The sequence below is a fragment of the Phyllostomus hastatus genome, unplaced genomic scaffold, assembly GCF_019186645.2.
Source record: "Phyllostomus hastatus isolate PE091 unplaced genomic scaffold, TTU_PhHast_1.1 phas_contig_254, whole genome shotgun sequence".
NCBI lineage: Eukaryota > Metazoa > Chordata > Mammalia > Chiroptera > Phyllostomidae > Phyllostomus > Phyllostomus hastatus.
In genome coordinates, this window is record NW_025333810.1 from 11,056,819 (window position 1) to 11,073,456 (window position 16,638).

The 16,638-nt window shown below is 35.0% G+C and overlaps 1 protein-coding gene across 1 annotated transcript in view; it reads left to right on the plus strand.

The window, feature by feature from the left end:
* Positions 1–16,638, plus strand: part of COMMD10 (COMM domain containing 10) — a 156,186-nt gene that overhangs the window by 20,532 nt on the left and 119,016 nt on the right. The window contains exon 5 of the mRNA XM_045838092.1: positions 15,832–15,942. Within this exon, the coding sequence (XP_045694048.1) occupies positions 15,832–15,942 (111 nt within the window). The remainder of the gene's footprint in view (positions 1–15,831; positions 15,943–16,638) is intronic.

Below are 16,638 nucleotides of genomic sequence, written 5' to 3' on the forward strand. Positions count from 1 at the left end.
TGATCAACTATTCCATTAAATGCTTTATATCTCATAAAACCCATTAATAATTCTACTTTCTAGTTAAAATAAAATCGGAGTTTAGAGAGATTATATAATTGGTCCATTGTTATGCAGCTGAGTGGCAGAGTTGAGATTTGACACAAGTAGTCACATTCCCAAGCCATCATACTGTACCACCACCTAAATGTTACCTGCAATTTTTTGTGTGCATCAGGCATTAAGAAGGGTGGTTTACATAGTTGTGTGTGGGTGGTTCATGTCTTTGAAAAGGAAGGAAATAAAACTTTAGAAAGTGTAACTTGATCATGTTAACCCAAGTAGTCCGAGATGAAGCTGAGATAGGAAACAGACCTATCTCATAAGCTTTGTTCCTTTTGTGTCATGCTAGCTCTGGCAGCTATGTTATCTTCCTTTTTTGCCCTGATAACCATTTAGAATATGGCCATGTGTGAAAATAGGTCATGTCATGTATATTGTAACAAAATAGACAGCAATGATTTCTTGTGTAATAAATAAAAGGTACATTTACAATGATTGACTTGTTTTAATGGTAGTTTAGGGGCTCACTCACTCATGTGAACTGTCTGGGCAGTGCTTACAGTGGAACATCTGTGGGTAATAATTTTAAATTCAAAGAATCAGATTTAATTAAATAAGTTAAAAAGTCAACAGATGCTTGTTTTTAATTCAGTTTTTAAAAACACCTTCTTATCTTTTATTATTTGAAAATAATCTCAATAGCTTTTTGCAGGATATGATTGAAGAAGGGATGTTTAAATTTTATCTCACTCCCTTATTTTAAAAAAATATATTTTATTTTAACCTCTTTATAGACTTGAGACTGAAATGTCACTACCACTTATTTTAATTTGTATTCTCTTTCTCTCTTTCCCTTTTTAATCAGTGTTGACTGTCAGCAGTGTCCTTGTAAAAGGGTTTTCTGTTTGATTTTTACTATAATACCTATGTGATCACAATGTTTATTAAATTATGGATACCCTTTCAGACAGAACTTTAATACTGTGTTTAATTTTACTCCTGAAATTCTGTTTCTAGTTTCTTTACATACATTTCTACTAAACTAAGTGTACAAACTTATATGTCAAATAGTATTGACATATATATCTGTTTTTTTGAGACCTTAAGGAAAATAATTGTATTTGTTTTATATATTTTTTTCTAAAATAGTTTACATTTCTAATCTAATGATATTTCTTATTTAGAATCAGATGCAATTACGAGAAGTATATGCAAGGCATCTTTAAACTCTCTGAGTAACCTCCTCTTTAAAGACTGCATGTACTGATTCCCTTTCTTAAAATGTATTTATATGTTTGTTAGGAAGCTTTTAAATATAAATGTGACAGTTATATGTGTTTTGAACTTTCAAAGTGTATTTAATGTGATTTTCGCCTGGTATGAGTATTAACTTTACCAACTACATGGCAAAGTTACTCATATCTACTCATTTCATTATATAATGACATTTCATCATATTTCCTGTAGATTCTTGAGAAACCTACATTTTAAAATGGATGGCCAATGTTCTTAAGATAATGTTCCTATAACATTCTTAAAAATATCCCCTTTAAAGCCATTATAATAAGATTAATTTTATTGTTAAGTGTAACAAATACTTGTTTGCTTCATTATTTGTTAAATACCTGTATTTTTTACGGTATTAGAAATGGGGCCCTGGCGTGTATGGCTCAGTTGATTGGGCATTGTTCTGCAAAGTGAAAGGTCTCTGTTTGGATTTCCAGTCAGGACATATGTCTGGGCTGCAGGTTCAGTCCCTGGTAGGGGCGCATATGAGAGGCAACTGATTGATGTTTCTCTCTCACATTGATGTTTCTCTCCCTCTCTTTCACCCTCCCTTCCCCTCTAAAAATATGTAAATAAATTTGTTAAAAAAAGAAATTAGAAATTTGTATTTTATATGGAGTATAAGAAATTAGAAATTTGGATTTAAATGCTTCTTAACATTATCTTCTGTATTTATAGGAAATGTATTTTATTGTAATTATATCCACATAAAACTTAAATTTTTCCCTGCTCTATTACTTTAGTTATTAGCGTGCTATAAATCAAGTCAAAGACAGTTTTCTTATGTGCTAAAATTAACTGAATATAAATGTTTGTGAGGTTTAAATAATGTTATATTTATTTACTACTTTTTAGTGAAGTATAACTTATCTGCAGTAAAATGCAGAGATTTTTAAGTGTTCAATTTGGTGGGTTTTGGAATTTATACCCATTTAATTATCCATGACCAAATATTGAATATTTTCATGACCTGGAAAGTGCCTAGTTTTTTATTTTATTTTATTTTTTATTTTATTCTTGTCTATTCTATTACAGTTGTCCCAATTTTTCCCCCTTTGCCCTCCTCCATCCTGCCCCATCTCCTACTCCCATAGTCCATCCCCCACTCCCATAGTTTAGCCCCCACTCCCGTAGTCCATCCGCATCCTGTTGTCCATGCCCATGGGTCATTCTCACATGTTTTTTGATTACTCCCTCTCCCTTTCTACCATTCCCCCCTACCCACTTCCCTCTGGCAGCTGTCAGTCTGTTCCCTGTTTCCATGTCTCTGGTACTGTTTTGCTTATTAGTTTATTTTGTTCATTATATTCCTCTTGTAAGTGATATCATATGGTATTTATGTTTTACCAACTAGCTTATCTCATTTAGCATAATCTTCTGTTCCATGGATGCTGTCACAAATGGTAGAAATTCCTTCTTTCTTTCTGCTGCATAGTGTTTCATTGTGTAAATATACCACAGTTTTTTAAGCTGCTCATCTACTGATGGGCACTTAGGCTGTTTCCAACACCTGGCTATTGTAAATAGCACTGTTCTAAACATTGGGGTACATAAATTCTTTTGAATTGGTGTCTTAGGATTCTTAGGGTATATTCCCAGCAGCAGAATCACTGGGTCATAAGGCATTTCCATTTTTAGCTTTTTGAGGAAATTCCATACTGTTTTCCATAGTGGCTGCACCAGTCTGCATTCCCACCAACAGTGCAGTAAGGTTCCTTTTTCTCCACATCCTCACTAACACTTGTTTGTTAGTTTATTAATGATACCCATTCTGACAGGTGTGAGGTGATATCTCATTGTGGTTTTAATTTGCATCTTTCTGATGGCTAGTGATGTTGAGCATATTTTCATATGCCTATGGGCCATCTGTATGTCCTCCTTGAACAGATGTCTATTCAAGTCCTCTGCCCATTTTTTGAATGGATTATTTTTCTTCCTGGTGTTGCATCCTGTGAGTTCTTTATATATTTTGGAGATTAAACCCTTGTCCAGTGTATCATTGGGAAATATGTTCTCCTACACAGTCTGTTCTCTTTTCATTTTGATGATGGCTTCCTTAGCTGTGCAGAAGCTTTTTAATTTTATGTAGTCCCATTTGTTTATTCTTTCCTTTGTGTCCTTTGCCCTAGGAGATATATCAACAAAGATATTGCTACATGGGATATCTGAAATTTTCCTGCCTGTGTTTTCCTCTAGGACTTTTATGGTATCATCACTTATATTTAAGTCTTTTATGCATTTTGAGTTTATTCTGGTGTATGGTGTAAGTTGGTGGTCTGGTTTCTTTTTTTTTTTTTTTTTTGCATGTAACAGTGCACTTCTCCCAACACCATTTATTAAAGAGGCTATTTTTATTTCCATTGTATGTTTGTTCCCCCTTTGTGAAATATTAATTGGCCATATAGAGACATGAGTTCATTTCTGGTTTCTCTATTCTGTTGCATTGATCTCTGTGTCTGTTTTTATGCCAGGACCAGACTGTTTTGATTATAGTGGACTTGTGGTATAGTTTGATATCAGGTATTGTGATCCTTCCTACTTTGTTCTCTCTAGATTGCTGTGGCTATTTGGAGTCTTTATTTGTTCCATATAAAGTTTTGAAGTATCTGTTCCACATCTGCGAAATATGCCTTTGGTATTTTAATAGGATTTGTGTTGAACCTATAGATTGCTTTGGTTAGTATGGACATTTTAATGATGTTAAATCTTCCAATGCATGAACAGGGTATATGCTTCCATTTATTTGTATTTTTCTCAATTTCTTTCTTCAGTGTTCTACAGTTTTCTGAATACAGGTCTTTTACCTCTTTGGTTAAGTTTATTCCTAGATACTTTATTTCTTTCTTTTTGCTATAGTAAATGGAATTTTTTCTTAGTTTCTGTTGCTGATATTTCATTGTTCCTGTACAGAAAGCTCATCAATTTCTGAATATTGTCTTTGTATCCTGTTACTTTGCAAATTTGCTTATTAGCTCAAGTAGTTTTTTGGTGGAGTCTATAAGATTCTCTATGTAGGCTATCATGTCTTCTGCAAATAATGACAGTTACCTGCAAGGTAATAATAATACATAATACTTTCTCTTTTCCAATTTGTATCCCTTTTATTTCTTCTTGTCTGATCACTGTGGCTAGAACTTCCAGTACTATGATAAATAAGAGTGGTGAGAGTGGACAGCCTTGTCTAGTTACTGATCATAAGGGAAACACTTTTACTTTTTGCCCATTGAATATGATACTGGCAGAAGGTTTTTTGTATATGGCCTTTATTATGTTGAGGACTGCTCCCTTTATTCCCACTTTGCTGAGTGTTTTTATCATAAATGGGTGCTGTACCTTATCAAATGCCTTTTCTGCATCTATTGATATGATCATGTGATTTTTGTCTTTCATTTTGTTTATGTGGTATATTACATTTATTGATTTGTGAATATTATACCATCCTTGCATCCCTGGGATGAATCCCACTTTATCATGGTGTATGATCTTTTTAATGTATTGTTGGATCTGATTACTACTGTTTTGTTGAAGATTTTCACATGTTTGTCCATCAGAGATATTGGCCTGCATTTTTCTTTCTTTGTTGTGTCTTTAGCTGGTTTTGGGATTAGGATAACCCTGGCCTCATAAAAAGAGTTTGGGTGTCTTTGTTTTTCTTGAATTTTTTGGAATAGTTTGTGAAGGATCAGTTTGCCATCTGGTTCAGGGCTTTTGTGTGTTGGTAGTTTTTTGATTACTGATTCAGTTTCACTAGTTGTTATTGGTCTATTCAGGTTTTTTGCTTCTTCCTGATTCAGTTTTGGAAGGTTGTATGTTTCTAGAAATTTATCAATTTCACCCAGGTTGTCCAATTTCTTGGCATATAGTTGTTCATAGTCATTTTTTACTGTCCTTTGTATTTCTGTGGTATCAGTTATTCTCTTTCATTTCTGATTTAATTTATTTGGGTCTTTTTTTTTTTTGGATGAGCCTGGTTAATGGTTTGTCAATTTTGTTTATCTTTTCCTGAATTCATTGATCTTTTGAATTGTTTTTTTAGTTTCTATTTCATTTAATTCTGTTGTGATCTTGATTATTTCCTTCCTTCTACTTTCTCTGGGCTTTGTTTGTTGTTGTTCCTCTAGTTCTTGTAGATGTAGGAAGGGTTAGGTTGTTTATTTGAAATGTTTCTGTCATTTTTAGGTAGGCGTGTATTGTTATGAACTTCTCTCTCTCAGGACTGCCTTCGCTATGTCCCATAAGTTTGGGGTTGTTGTGTGTTCACTTTTATTTGTTTCCAGATACTTTTTGGTTTCCTCATTGATCTTATTGTTAATCCATTCATTATTTAATAACCTGTTATTCAGCCTCCATGAATTGGGATGTTTTTGAGATTTTTTTCTTGAGGTTCATTTCTAGTTTCAAGCTGTTGTGATCCTAGAAGGTTCTTGATAGGATTTCAGTTTTCTTGAACTCGTTAAGGCTTGTTTCGTGTCCTACCATGTGGTCTGTCTTTGGGAATGATTCATGTGCATTCATGTGCATTTGAGAAGAAAGTGTATTTTGCTTCTTTGGGGTGAAATGTTCTAGAAGTATCAGTTAAGGCCATTTGATCTAGAGTGTCATTCAATTCCGCAATATTTTTGTTGATTTTTATTTGGATGATGTATCCATTGTTGATAGTGGGGTGCTAAAATCTCTTACAATGACTGTATTGCTGTCTACCTCTTTCTTAAAGTCCTCCAATATTTTCTTTATATATTTAGGTGCACCTATATTGGGTACATATGTGTTTACAAGAGTTATATCTTTTTGTTGCACTATTTCCTTGAGTATTATGAAGTATCCCCCTTTGTGTCTTGTTATTGCCTCTGTTTTGAAGTCTGTTTTGTCTGATATAAGTATTGCTGCCCCAGCTGTTTTTTTCATGTCCATTTGTGGGGAATATTTTTTTCTATCACTTCACTTTCAACCTGTGTGTATCTTTTGTTCTGAGGTGGGTCTTTCATGGACAACATATATGTGGGTCATGTTTTCTTATCCATTCAGCTATCCTATGTCTTTTGATAGGAGCATTTAATCCATTTACATTTAAGGTTATTTTTGAGAGGTACTTATTCATTGCCATTTTTTCCTTCTGTAGCTGTGTTCTCCCCCGCCCCCCCCACACACCTCTCCCTCCTCCTCTTCCTTCTTAAAGCAGTCCCCTTTAGCATCTCTTGCAGTGCTGGCTTGGTGGAGATGTACTCTTTTAGTGTAAGGGGAGCTGCCTCCCAGTTACATTATGGGTTTAAGTTATGCATACTTTTTTGGCTTCACTTAGACTAGTCTGCTGTTATTGACATGCAAATTAATTGTTTTTGCATGTAGGTATGGAGCAATTCTGTTATTTATATGTAAAATAATTTTTAATGGCCCTGCTTCATGTCTCCCATCCCCCAGCAAGACTTGTGTGAGGGTGAAATATTTACAGACACCCCAAGTTCTGGACCCCATTATAGATATTCTGCTTTGGGGGGCCCTGGGGCCTCCCAGCTTACATCCTGTTACAACACCATTAGCTGTTGATGAAGCAATCAATTTAAAGAGCTTTAGATCTGAGAGACCCTTGATCAGTCTTATTTGAAACAGAAATGTATTCTCTGCTTTATAAATAATTAGCTAAAACCAGAACCATTAACAAATTAAATAAAGATTTTATTAATGCCAAAGAACTGTGCTGTTAGCAAAATTACTTTTATTATGTCATAGTATTTAAAGATGTGTACTTGCTAAATAATTTTGATATACCTTTTCAGTGTTGCCAATTGTGAGAGTGTTAGTTGAATTACATTAACTTGAACTATTATCTTCATATATTCTTGGTATGTAGAGAGGTGGCAAACGGTTTGAAGGTTGATTCATTGATGTTTTTCTTCAGCACCTTATAACTTGGACATGAAGATCATGACTAGGTATTTTGGCCAAGTTTGTGCGTCAAGGAGTATAATGAAGTTCCATGTCACTCTAGCAGTAAGACTAGGTTGACTTTGTGGCATCTAAACTTGAGGGTATAATTAGTGAGCATGCTTAAATTGTGATATTTGTAGTAAAGCATTTGCACCTCTTATGATTTGGTGTAGCAGCAACATTAAAGAAGGACATTACTTCATTTACTTTTGGATTTTTGATGTCTTTTGGAGACTGCCTAATGGGTAGCCCTATGCAGTGTGATTTGTACAGTATGCTTTGTGGTGGTAGGCAGTCACCTGGGTGCAACATAACTCCAGCATTGATTAAAGAAGTTTATTTATTTGCAACTATGTGATATATGGTAATGCATACATCTATATAATATGGATACTATATTGCATAATGGTCATCTGTGAGATCCTGAAATTGTCTTTATATACTTAAAGATGTCACAGAGAGGGTTCTTTCTCTAGGATGTAGGTAGTTTGGCTTGGTCTTTGGAGGCTTATTGCCTTCTGTTCTTACCAATGACTAGAGGATGACAAAGAAAGGGATAAGTAGCAGGCACATGAAGGAAACTATTGTATCTATACATTCTTCTGTTACATCCTTTAGTATATTGTATCTTTTAAAAAAGTATATCAAATTATAATTTACTTAGTGTAATTAGTATCCTTTTAAATTGTACACTTTAATGAATTTTGATAGCTGTATACCCATGCAATCACTACCATAATCAACATACAGCATTTTCATCACCCTCAAAAATTTCCTCATGCTCCTTGGCGGTCCCCTCCTCCCCTAATCCTAGTCCCAGGATCTGCTTTCTATAAATATAAATTGTGTCTTCTAGGATTTTATAAAAAATGGAATCATGCAAGTGTGCTTTTTTTTTCTGTCTGGCTTCTTCCACTGAGTATGATTTTGAGGTTCATACATGTTGTTGAATGTATTAGTTTTTTTTAAATTCCTGGTTAGTATTTAATCATAAGGATATATCACAACTTGCTTCCATTCACATTGATGGTTTGCAGCTGTTTTGAATAAATCCGTTAACATTCATGTACATACTTTGTATAGTTATATGTTTTAATTTTTCTTGGGTAATACTTAGGGATGGACAGACAGGGTTGTAGGGTAGGTGTATTTATAAGAAACTGCCAGTTTTCTGAAGTGTTTATACTATTTTACATTCTAATCAGCAATTTCTTTATACCCTGGCCACCACTTGGTATTCCCATTCTTTTAAATAATGAGTGTAAGGATATTGAACAAAAGGATGCTGAACATCATTTTATGTGTTTATTGGCCATTTGTATATTTCTTTTGTGAGCTCTCTGTTCAAATCCTTGCCTATTTCTTTATCTTATTAATGAGTGATAAGAACTCTGTATAGTTTGGGTACAAGTCCTTTGTCAGGTATATGTATTGTGAATATTGTATCAGTCTGTGGCTTACCTTTCCTTTTTATTTTTTAAAATATATTTCCCCTGGCTGGCATAGCTCAGTGGATTGAGCATGGGCTGGGAACCAAAGTGTCCCAGGTTCGATTCCCAGCCAGGGTACATGTCTGGTTTGCAGGCCATAACCCCCAGCAACCGCACATTGATATCTCTCTCTCTCTCTCTCTCTCCCCCACTTCCCTCTCTAAAAATAAATAAATAAAAAAAATCTTAAAAAAATATATATATATTTTATTGATTATGCTATTACAATTGTCCTAATTTTTTCCCCTTTGTCTCCTTCTACCTGGTACTCCCTTTCCCTCCAGCAACTCCCCCCTCCACCTTAGTTCATGACCATGCATCATGCATATAAGTTCTTCGGCTTCTCCATTTCCCATACTATTGTTAACATCCCCTGGTCTGTTTTGTACCTACCAATTTATGCTTCTTATTCCCTGCACCTTCCCCCTGCCCCTCATTCTCTCCCTTCCTCCTCCTAGCTGATAACCCTCCAAGTGATCTCCGTATCTATGATTCTGTTCCTGTTCTGTTTGCTTCATTTGCTTTTTTTTTTTAGATTCAGCTGTTGATAGTTGTGAATTTGTTGCTATTTTAATGTTCATATTTTTTATCTTCTTTTTCTTAATAAATCCCTTTAACATTTCATATAATAATGGCTTGGTAATGATGAACTCCTTTAGCTTTAGCCTTGTCTGGGAAGCAATTTATCTGCCCTTCAAGTCTAAATGATAGCTTTGCTGCATAGAGTAATCTAGGTTGTGGGTCTTTGCTTTTCATTGCTTTAAATACTTCTTGCCTGTCCCTTCTAGCCTGCAAAGTTTCTTTTGAGAAATCAGCTGATAGTATTATGGGGGCTCCCTTGTAGATAACTAACTGCTTTTCTCTTGCTGCTTTTAAGATTCTCTTTGTCTTTAACCTTTGGCATTTTAATTATGTTGTGTCTTACAGTGGGCCTCTTTAGATTCATCTTGTTTGGGACTCTCTGTTCTTCCTGTACTTGTATGTCTATTTCCTTCACCAAGTTAGGGAAGTTTTCTATCAATTTTTTTCAAATAGGTTTTGTTTTTTGCTCTCTCTCTTCTTCTTCCAGCCCCCTCATGATGCAACTGTTGGTACACTTGAAGTTGTGCCAAAGGCTCCTAACACTATTCTCATTTTGGGGGGATTCTTTTTTTTTTTTTTTTTGCTGTTCTGATTAAAAGCTTTTTTCTTCCTTTTGTTCCAAATCATTGATCTGATACTCAGTTTCCTCCTCTTCACTGATGGTTCCCTGTAGATTTCTCTTTATTTCACTTAATGTAACCTTCATTTCTCTCTGCATCCTTTTTATGCTGTTGCTATATCAATGACTTCTTTGAGCATCCTGATATAGGTTGGTTATCTCCATATTGTTTAATTCTTTTTCGAGGCTTCTGTTCTTTCATTTGGGTCATATTTCTTTATGTCCTCAATGTGGCAGCCTCCCTGTGTGTGTTTCTGTGTATCAGGTAGAGTTGCTTTGACTCCCTGTCTTAGTAGTGTGGCCTATTGTAGAAGAGCGGACCTGTAAATTGTGTGGGGCAGGGCCTTAGGTGATGGACAGGGCAGGCCAACCTATTTCACTGCTTTGTGTGGAAGGAAGGCTCAGAGAGCAGACAGTGTTGCTGCCTGGCTTATGGAAGTTTGCCTGGGAGGAATCTGTCTTCCAGCACTTGGTCTGTTTCCAATAACCTCACTTTCTCCCCATATGCCATTTGTGCTCTCCCAACCTTTTCCCTGGTGCTGAATCTCAGAGGCAGAGAGTCTGTGTAAGTCCTAAGTCAATGCAGGCCCTTATGAGTCTCCTGATAATCTGGCAGTTTCTTCCACCATCCCAACACCCACTGGTTTTTATAGCCATAAGTTATAGGTATTTATCTTCCTGGTGCTGGATCCCTGGGCTGCTGGGTGCTCTGGTTTGGGGCTGGGATCTCTTGCTCCTGAGGTATCCCTCCCAATGTATATCCACCACACGTGAATGTGGGATCACCCATTCCTCTGCCTCATGCCACTCCCACAGCTCTGCTACTCTCTTTGCCTCTCCACCGCTCTCAGTGTCTCTGCCCCTCCTACCCATCTGGATAAATGTGACTTCTTTAAATCCTTGGTTGTTGGACTTTCTTACAGCTCGATTTTCTGACAGTTCTGGATGATATTTGTTTTGTAGGTTAGATGTAATTTTTTTCTGTAGTAGTGAGTAGGGGAAGTGTGTTTACCTATGCCTCCATCTTGGCTGGAAGGTTCCTTTTTCTTAATGGTGACTTTTGAAGAACAGACTTTTTAATTTTGATGAAGTCCAGTTTAAAATTTTTTTTATGGTTCATGATTTTAATGTTCAATCTAAAATCTTTACCTATCTCAAGATCACAAAGATTTTCTTTTGTGTTTTCTTCTAGAAGTTTGATGGTTTTAGTACTCACATTTAGGTCTGTGAAACATTTTGAGTTCATTTTGTGTTTGGTGTTAGGTAGGGGTTTTTCATTTAGTTTTTATATAGCTGTCTGGTAGTTCCAGCATCACTTACCTTGGCATCTTGTCGGGAGTCAATTGATGAGTCTATATATCTATCCTTTTGCCAGTGCCACATTGTCTTTATTGCTCTAGCTTTATAATAAATCTTACAGTTAGGTAGTGTAGCCTCTCCAACTTTAAAAAAATCACTTTGGCCTTTTTAGGTCATTTGCATTTCCATTTAAATTTTAGAATCATCTTGTCCATTTCTATAAAAAGTGCCTGCTGGGAATTTAATTGGATTGTCCTAAATCTGTAAATCACTTTTGGAAGAATTGACATCTTAACAGTATTGAAATTTTAAATTTATGAATATGGTATATCTCTCCATTTATTGATATCTTCATGTAGTGCAGGAACCCCTAAACGGAGAGCTGCTTAAGTGTTCATGATATTCCAAAAAAAAAAAAAAAAAACCCCACCACCACCAGGTGGACTACCTGATGTGAACATGCCATTTATTACTCAGATTATGGGTGTGCACGGAGGATGGGAGGTTGATATGAGAGAAACCGCATGTCCTCCAGTCTGAGGCTCATTATAAGGGGTTCCAGACAAAGGAGGCACATGTCCTATGCGTGACTCTAAACTACATTACCTCAGTGTGTACCAGCAGAAGGAGGTCAAGTGGTAGTCACAGGACAAGAAGTAGCTCCCAAAAGGAGATAAGGAGGGAGTTACAATACATTCCCAAAACAATACACATTCCTTTTGGCCAGAGGTGCTCTGGCCAGTCATCACCTTTCAAGGTCTTTGCCCATTGATGGGTGATTTATGAGTACACCTGCCCACACCATGCTGAGTGTTTAGGAGTTTATGACCAAAAACAGCATGTCCTCTGTGCCTCACCCTCCCTATTCACCCATTCTTATCCTGAGTGTCTCTTTTTGTTTCCCCCATGAAAAAAGTCCTCAAAGGGAAATGTTTTGTTGATGTGGAAGAGGTGATACAAAAACAGCAGAAGCACTAAAAGGTATCAAAATCAGAGTTCAAAAACTTTTGAGCAGTGGGAAAAAATGTCCTTCCTTTCCTTGTTCCTCCTGTCCTCCCTCCCTTCTACCCATCTTTCCTTCCTTCCTTCTTCCTTGGCAGTCACGTCTGGGCGTCGGGAATTCAATACTTTTTTTTTCTAGCCAGGGTCTGCCTGCTTGATAATTTCATTGGATGTCTGATAGGCATCTCAAACTTAACAATAAAAAAGTAAAATGCTCTTTGGATCATTCTTCTTAAAACTGTTCTTATAGTTTTTCCATATCGATTAATGGTAACTCATTTTTATTTCTCCATTTGCACAGGCCAGTCTGTATCATTTTGCCATTGTTATTTCAAATGAATAAAAAACTAGGATGAAAGTCTGATTTTACTTATAAGTGTAGGTTTCATAAACTTACTGAAATTTGCATAAGGATGGGAATCATTAGTATCCTGAAAGCACACCAGGCTTTCTCTCAAATTGAATGCTTGGTGCATTAAGGCTGATATCTATGTATAGTAAGTCTGTACTTAATATTGTCAATAGGTTCTTTTTTCAATAAATCCTATAAATGTATTTTTTCTTCTTTATGATATTCTTAGTAACATTTTCTTTTTCTAGCTTTCTTTTTTTGAGAATATAGTATATAATACATATAGCGTATGAAATGTGTTGACTGTTTATGTTATCATTAAAGCTTCTGGTCAACAGTAGGCTATTAGTAGTTAAGTTTTGGGGGATTCAAAAGTTACAGGCAGATTTTTTTACTATTCAGGGGTCAGTGCCCCTAACCTCTCTGTAGTTCGAGGGTCAGCTGTACTTGTGTTTTCAGCTTTTCTTTGTCTTTTAGGACATTGACATTTTTGAAGTATACATGCCATTTATTTTATATGACGTTTCTCCATTTTTATTTTTTTGTTGTTTCTTTATGATCAAATTTAGGTTATGTTATTTGGGTAGAAAGCTATGTAAGTAATATTGTGGTCTTTGCAGGATATCAAACCTAGAGTCATGTGATAGCCATTTGCCACTTTTTCGTGGTCTTAATTTTGATCTCTTGGTAAAGATGATGTTTCTTTTCTCCCTTGCATAATTACTTTTTTTCTTTTATAACTAAAAAATGATTGCGGGTAGATATTTGTGACTCTTCATTCCAAATCAAACTTTCACCTCTTAGGTTTAGGATCCATTGCTGATTCTTACTTGAATCAATATCTTGTAACTTTTGATTTTGATATAATTTCAAACTTAGAGAGAAGTTGCAATAATAGCATAAGGAACCTCTATATACTCTTTACTCCAATTCAGTGTTTTATACTTTACATTTTTAATCTGTAAAATGGGGATATAATAAGAGTAGCTATCTCAAGTAGTGTTGATTATGTCTCCTGATTTCACTGAAAAGAGTTTGTTTTTCTTATTGTTCTTTGTGTCTGTAAAGTATTCTTTTATAACTCTAGTTATTCTTCCTATATTTTTTCTTCATTTAAGTTACTTGAATATCAATTATTTTCTGTAAACTATTTTGTGGGTGTGCATATGTATATATGACTACATATGAGCTTAGCAATGTTATTTATTTTTTAAATTAATCTTTCATGTGGTCTTGAGAAAATTATTTTTTAAAACACAAAATTCAGTAGAAAGGCTATGAGATTAAAGAAAGCCAATCCACAAACTCATTTCAGTCATGACTCTTTAAAATTACCTTTCCTTGTGAGTGTTCTTTGATTCATTTTATTTCAACTCAATCCGTACATAAAATGCCTACTCTATTAAAAGATACTATAGAAAAAATTAGGTGATCAAATGCCTTATATTTATAATGCTTTGCAGTTTCCAGAGCACTTTGAATATACATTTTTTTACTTGATATTGTCAGTTACTCAGAAAAGTAGATCCGATAGATTTATTTCCATTTCATATGAGGAAATTGAGGGCTTAGATGTTTGTGACTTAACCAGGGTTGCATAGCTAGTGAACTATAGCTTAAGCATGAACCAAAGCACAAGCTTCAAGTTCTTAATTCTCCCACACCACCTCTCCGCAGTGACTAAGCATACATTAATGTATGCAAAGGACTGACCACAATGGGAGTATGCTTATATTCACTTAAAGCAGTATTTATCTTAAGTGCTTACAAGATAGGAATAGAATCAGTTAAATGAGATCAAAACAGTGCCTTACAGGTTCATATGAATTCCTAGAGGAATTCATATATGCTATATATATATATGCTTGTATATATGCTTATATATATGAGAGTGGTTATATCATATTTTTTTCCTGTCTTCTTGTAGGGTTTATTTTATGTGACTTGAAAATAGTGGTGGGCTGGTATTAGAGACTGTGCTTACTGTAATCAGTGTTAAAGATCAGTACACTAAAAATCGTTACTTAACATGCACTGTTGAACTGATTTTTTACTTGTGGTAGTATAGGTTATGTTTCTGCAATACCTTCCCCCATCTCACCCTGAACTTCTACAAGGTTCAGTGCCAGAGAGAACAGAACTGTATCTTTATTTTCTCATCACATCCTCTCTCAAATAGATAATACTTCCATTGCTCTCGTTCCAATTTGGCACTGCTGTGATTCTGACTGTTGAACAGGCTTTCAAGTTAGCAATTAGTATTCTGGTTAAGTAAAAATTGTTGTGAGGCTGCCATTCTTACCAATGCAACTAAGGTAGTTTTACTAAATCAATTATTAGGGTCATGTTGTCAGAGGCACATGATAATTGCATTTTGTAATACTTCCTTAATTATTGATACATGAGGTTTTCTAGGAATTAAATCTAAAATTTTGTATTCATAATTCTGAGGTTGGTGAAACCAATAATCTATCAAGTCCAATAAAGCCACATTCATGCTGTTTTAGTTTGTCTTTACTATTTTTGCCTTAGGTGATTAAAATTTGCTGTTCTGTTAATTAATAAATTCAAAGGAAATCTTCTAATTAGTTCTGTCATAACTGGGAACCATAGTAACTTAGAGTACTTTAGGAAGCACGATGGTCTATCAGATACCACCTGCTCACTAGAAGATAGCAATTCTTTTGCCTGGCTCTTTTCCAGTCTCACTAACTGTGTCTAAATGTGTGAACCTCTTACCATCTGGGTACTTCAGTTTCCCTCTAAATTAAAAAACCCCTCTGATCTGTCTTCTACCTAGTGCAAGGAGTTTTCAAAGATAATGGAAGGTTATTGAAGTGATTATGATCAATATATACTATTTACTAGTTAAAATAGATAGCTATTTAAAAATCATTGGCTTTAAAACATACTATTTTAAAATAGTAATGTACTATTTAAAAACCATTGACTCTCTTAGTGTATTTTATTGCTTAATCTTAGAACTTTTATTTTTAGAACAGATTGTATTTAAAGACCAGTTTTACTGTTGAATTTGACAAGCATGGCATGAAGCCAATATATGAGCCTAAAGGAGGACTTTGCGGAGTATGCAGGTTAAAGGAGCTCTGGAACTGACTCACCATGAAGTCCAGGCTATCCATATTCATTCCTGCTGAGTGGAGATTCACTTAAAGTTGTTTGTTTTCTTCCTTCTGTATCATCTCATTCTAATCTGCACTTGTGTTTTATAGCTAGAGACGGTCGGATGGCAGCTTAACCTTCAGATGGCTCATTCTGCTCAAGCAAAACTGAAATCTCCTCAAGCTGTGTTACAGCTAGGAGTGAGCAATGAGGATTCAAAGGTAAGACATGGCAACCCATTGAAAGGATGTATTTTTTTCACCAAGTTTTATACTTTATTGTTAGAAAGGTCTTTTTTCTCTGTATAGAAAATTTAAACACAATTCAATTAAAATTAAACAAGGCTTAACAAATGGACAGATCTTTATTTGTGACAGATTTTGATGTCACATTTACGTATCACTTTGTTATTTATTTGAAGAAATAGCTTATCTTGTAAGGTGCCTTTCTTGTAAAACCATTTCATAATGTCCTCTTTTAAATTCTGCAATGGAAAAAATTGGTAGTAGCTATATAAAATTATGATTTTAATGTCTTAGCTATTTGTGGATATTCCTGAGTATTTTGTGGTTTAGGCTGAATACACATGGTAGAGGAAATGTTGTTGTTGTTGTTCAGCCAGTACTAGTGTGTTAAGGTGACCTGAGTTGTATTTGTGCTTTTGTGGGATGTTGTATTTGTGCTTTTGTGGGATGTGTGTGCACGTTTAAATTCCAGCTCCTGCAAAATAGAATTTGGATTAATTTTGTACTGCAGAGTGATTTCTTCTTTATTATTAGTTTCAGAAAACTTGAATGTGTTATCAAAGGTTAAAGAGTTTTATGGAATACTTTTTCTAACTGTAGTATGCAGAGAAATGCATATTTCATATATCAATGAGAGCTATTTTTATATTTTTAAATTTCAATTACCTTTTT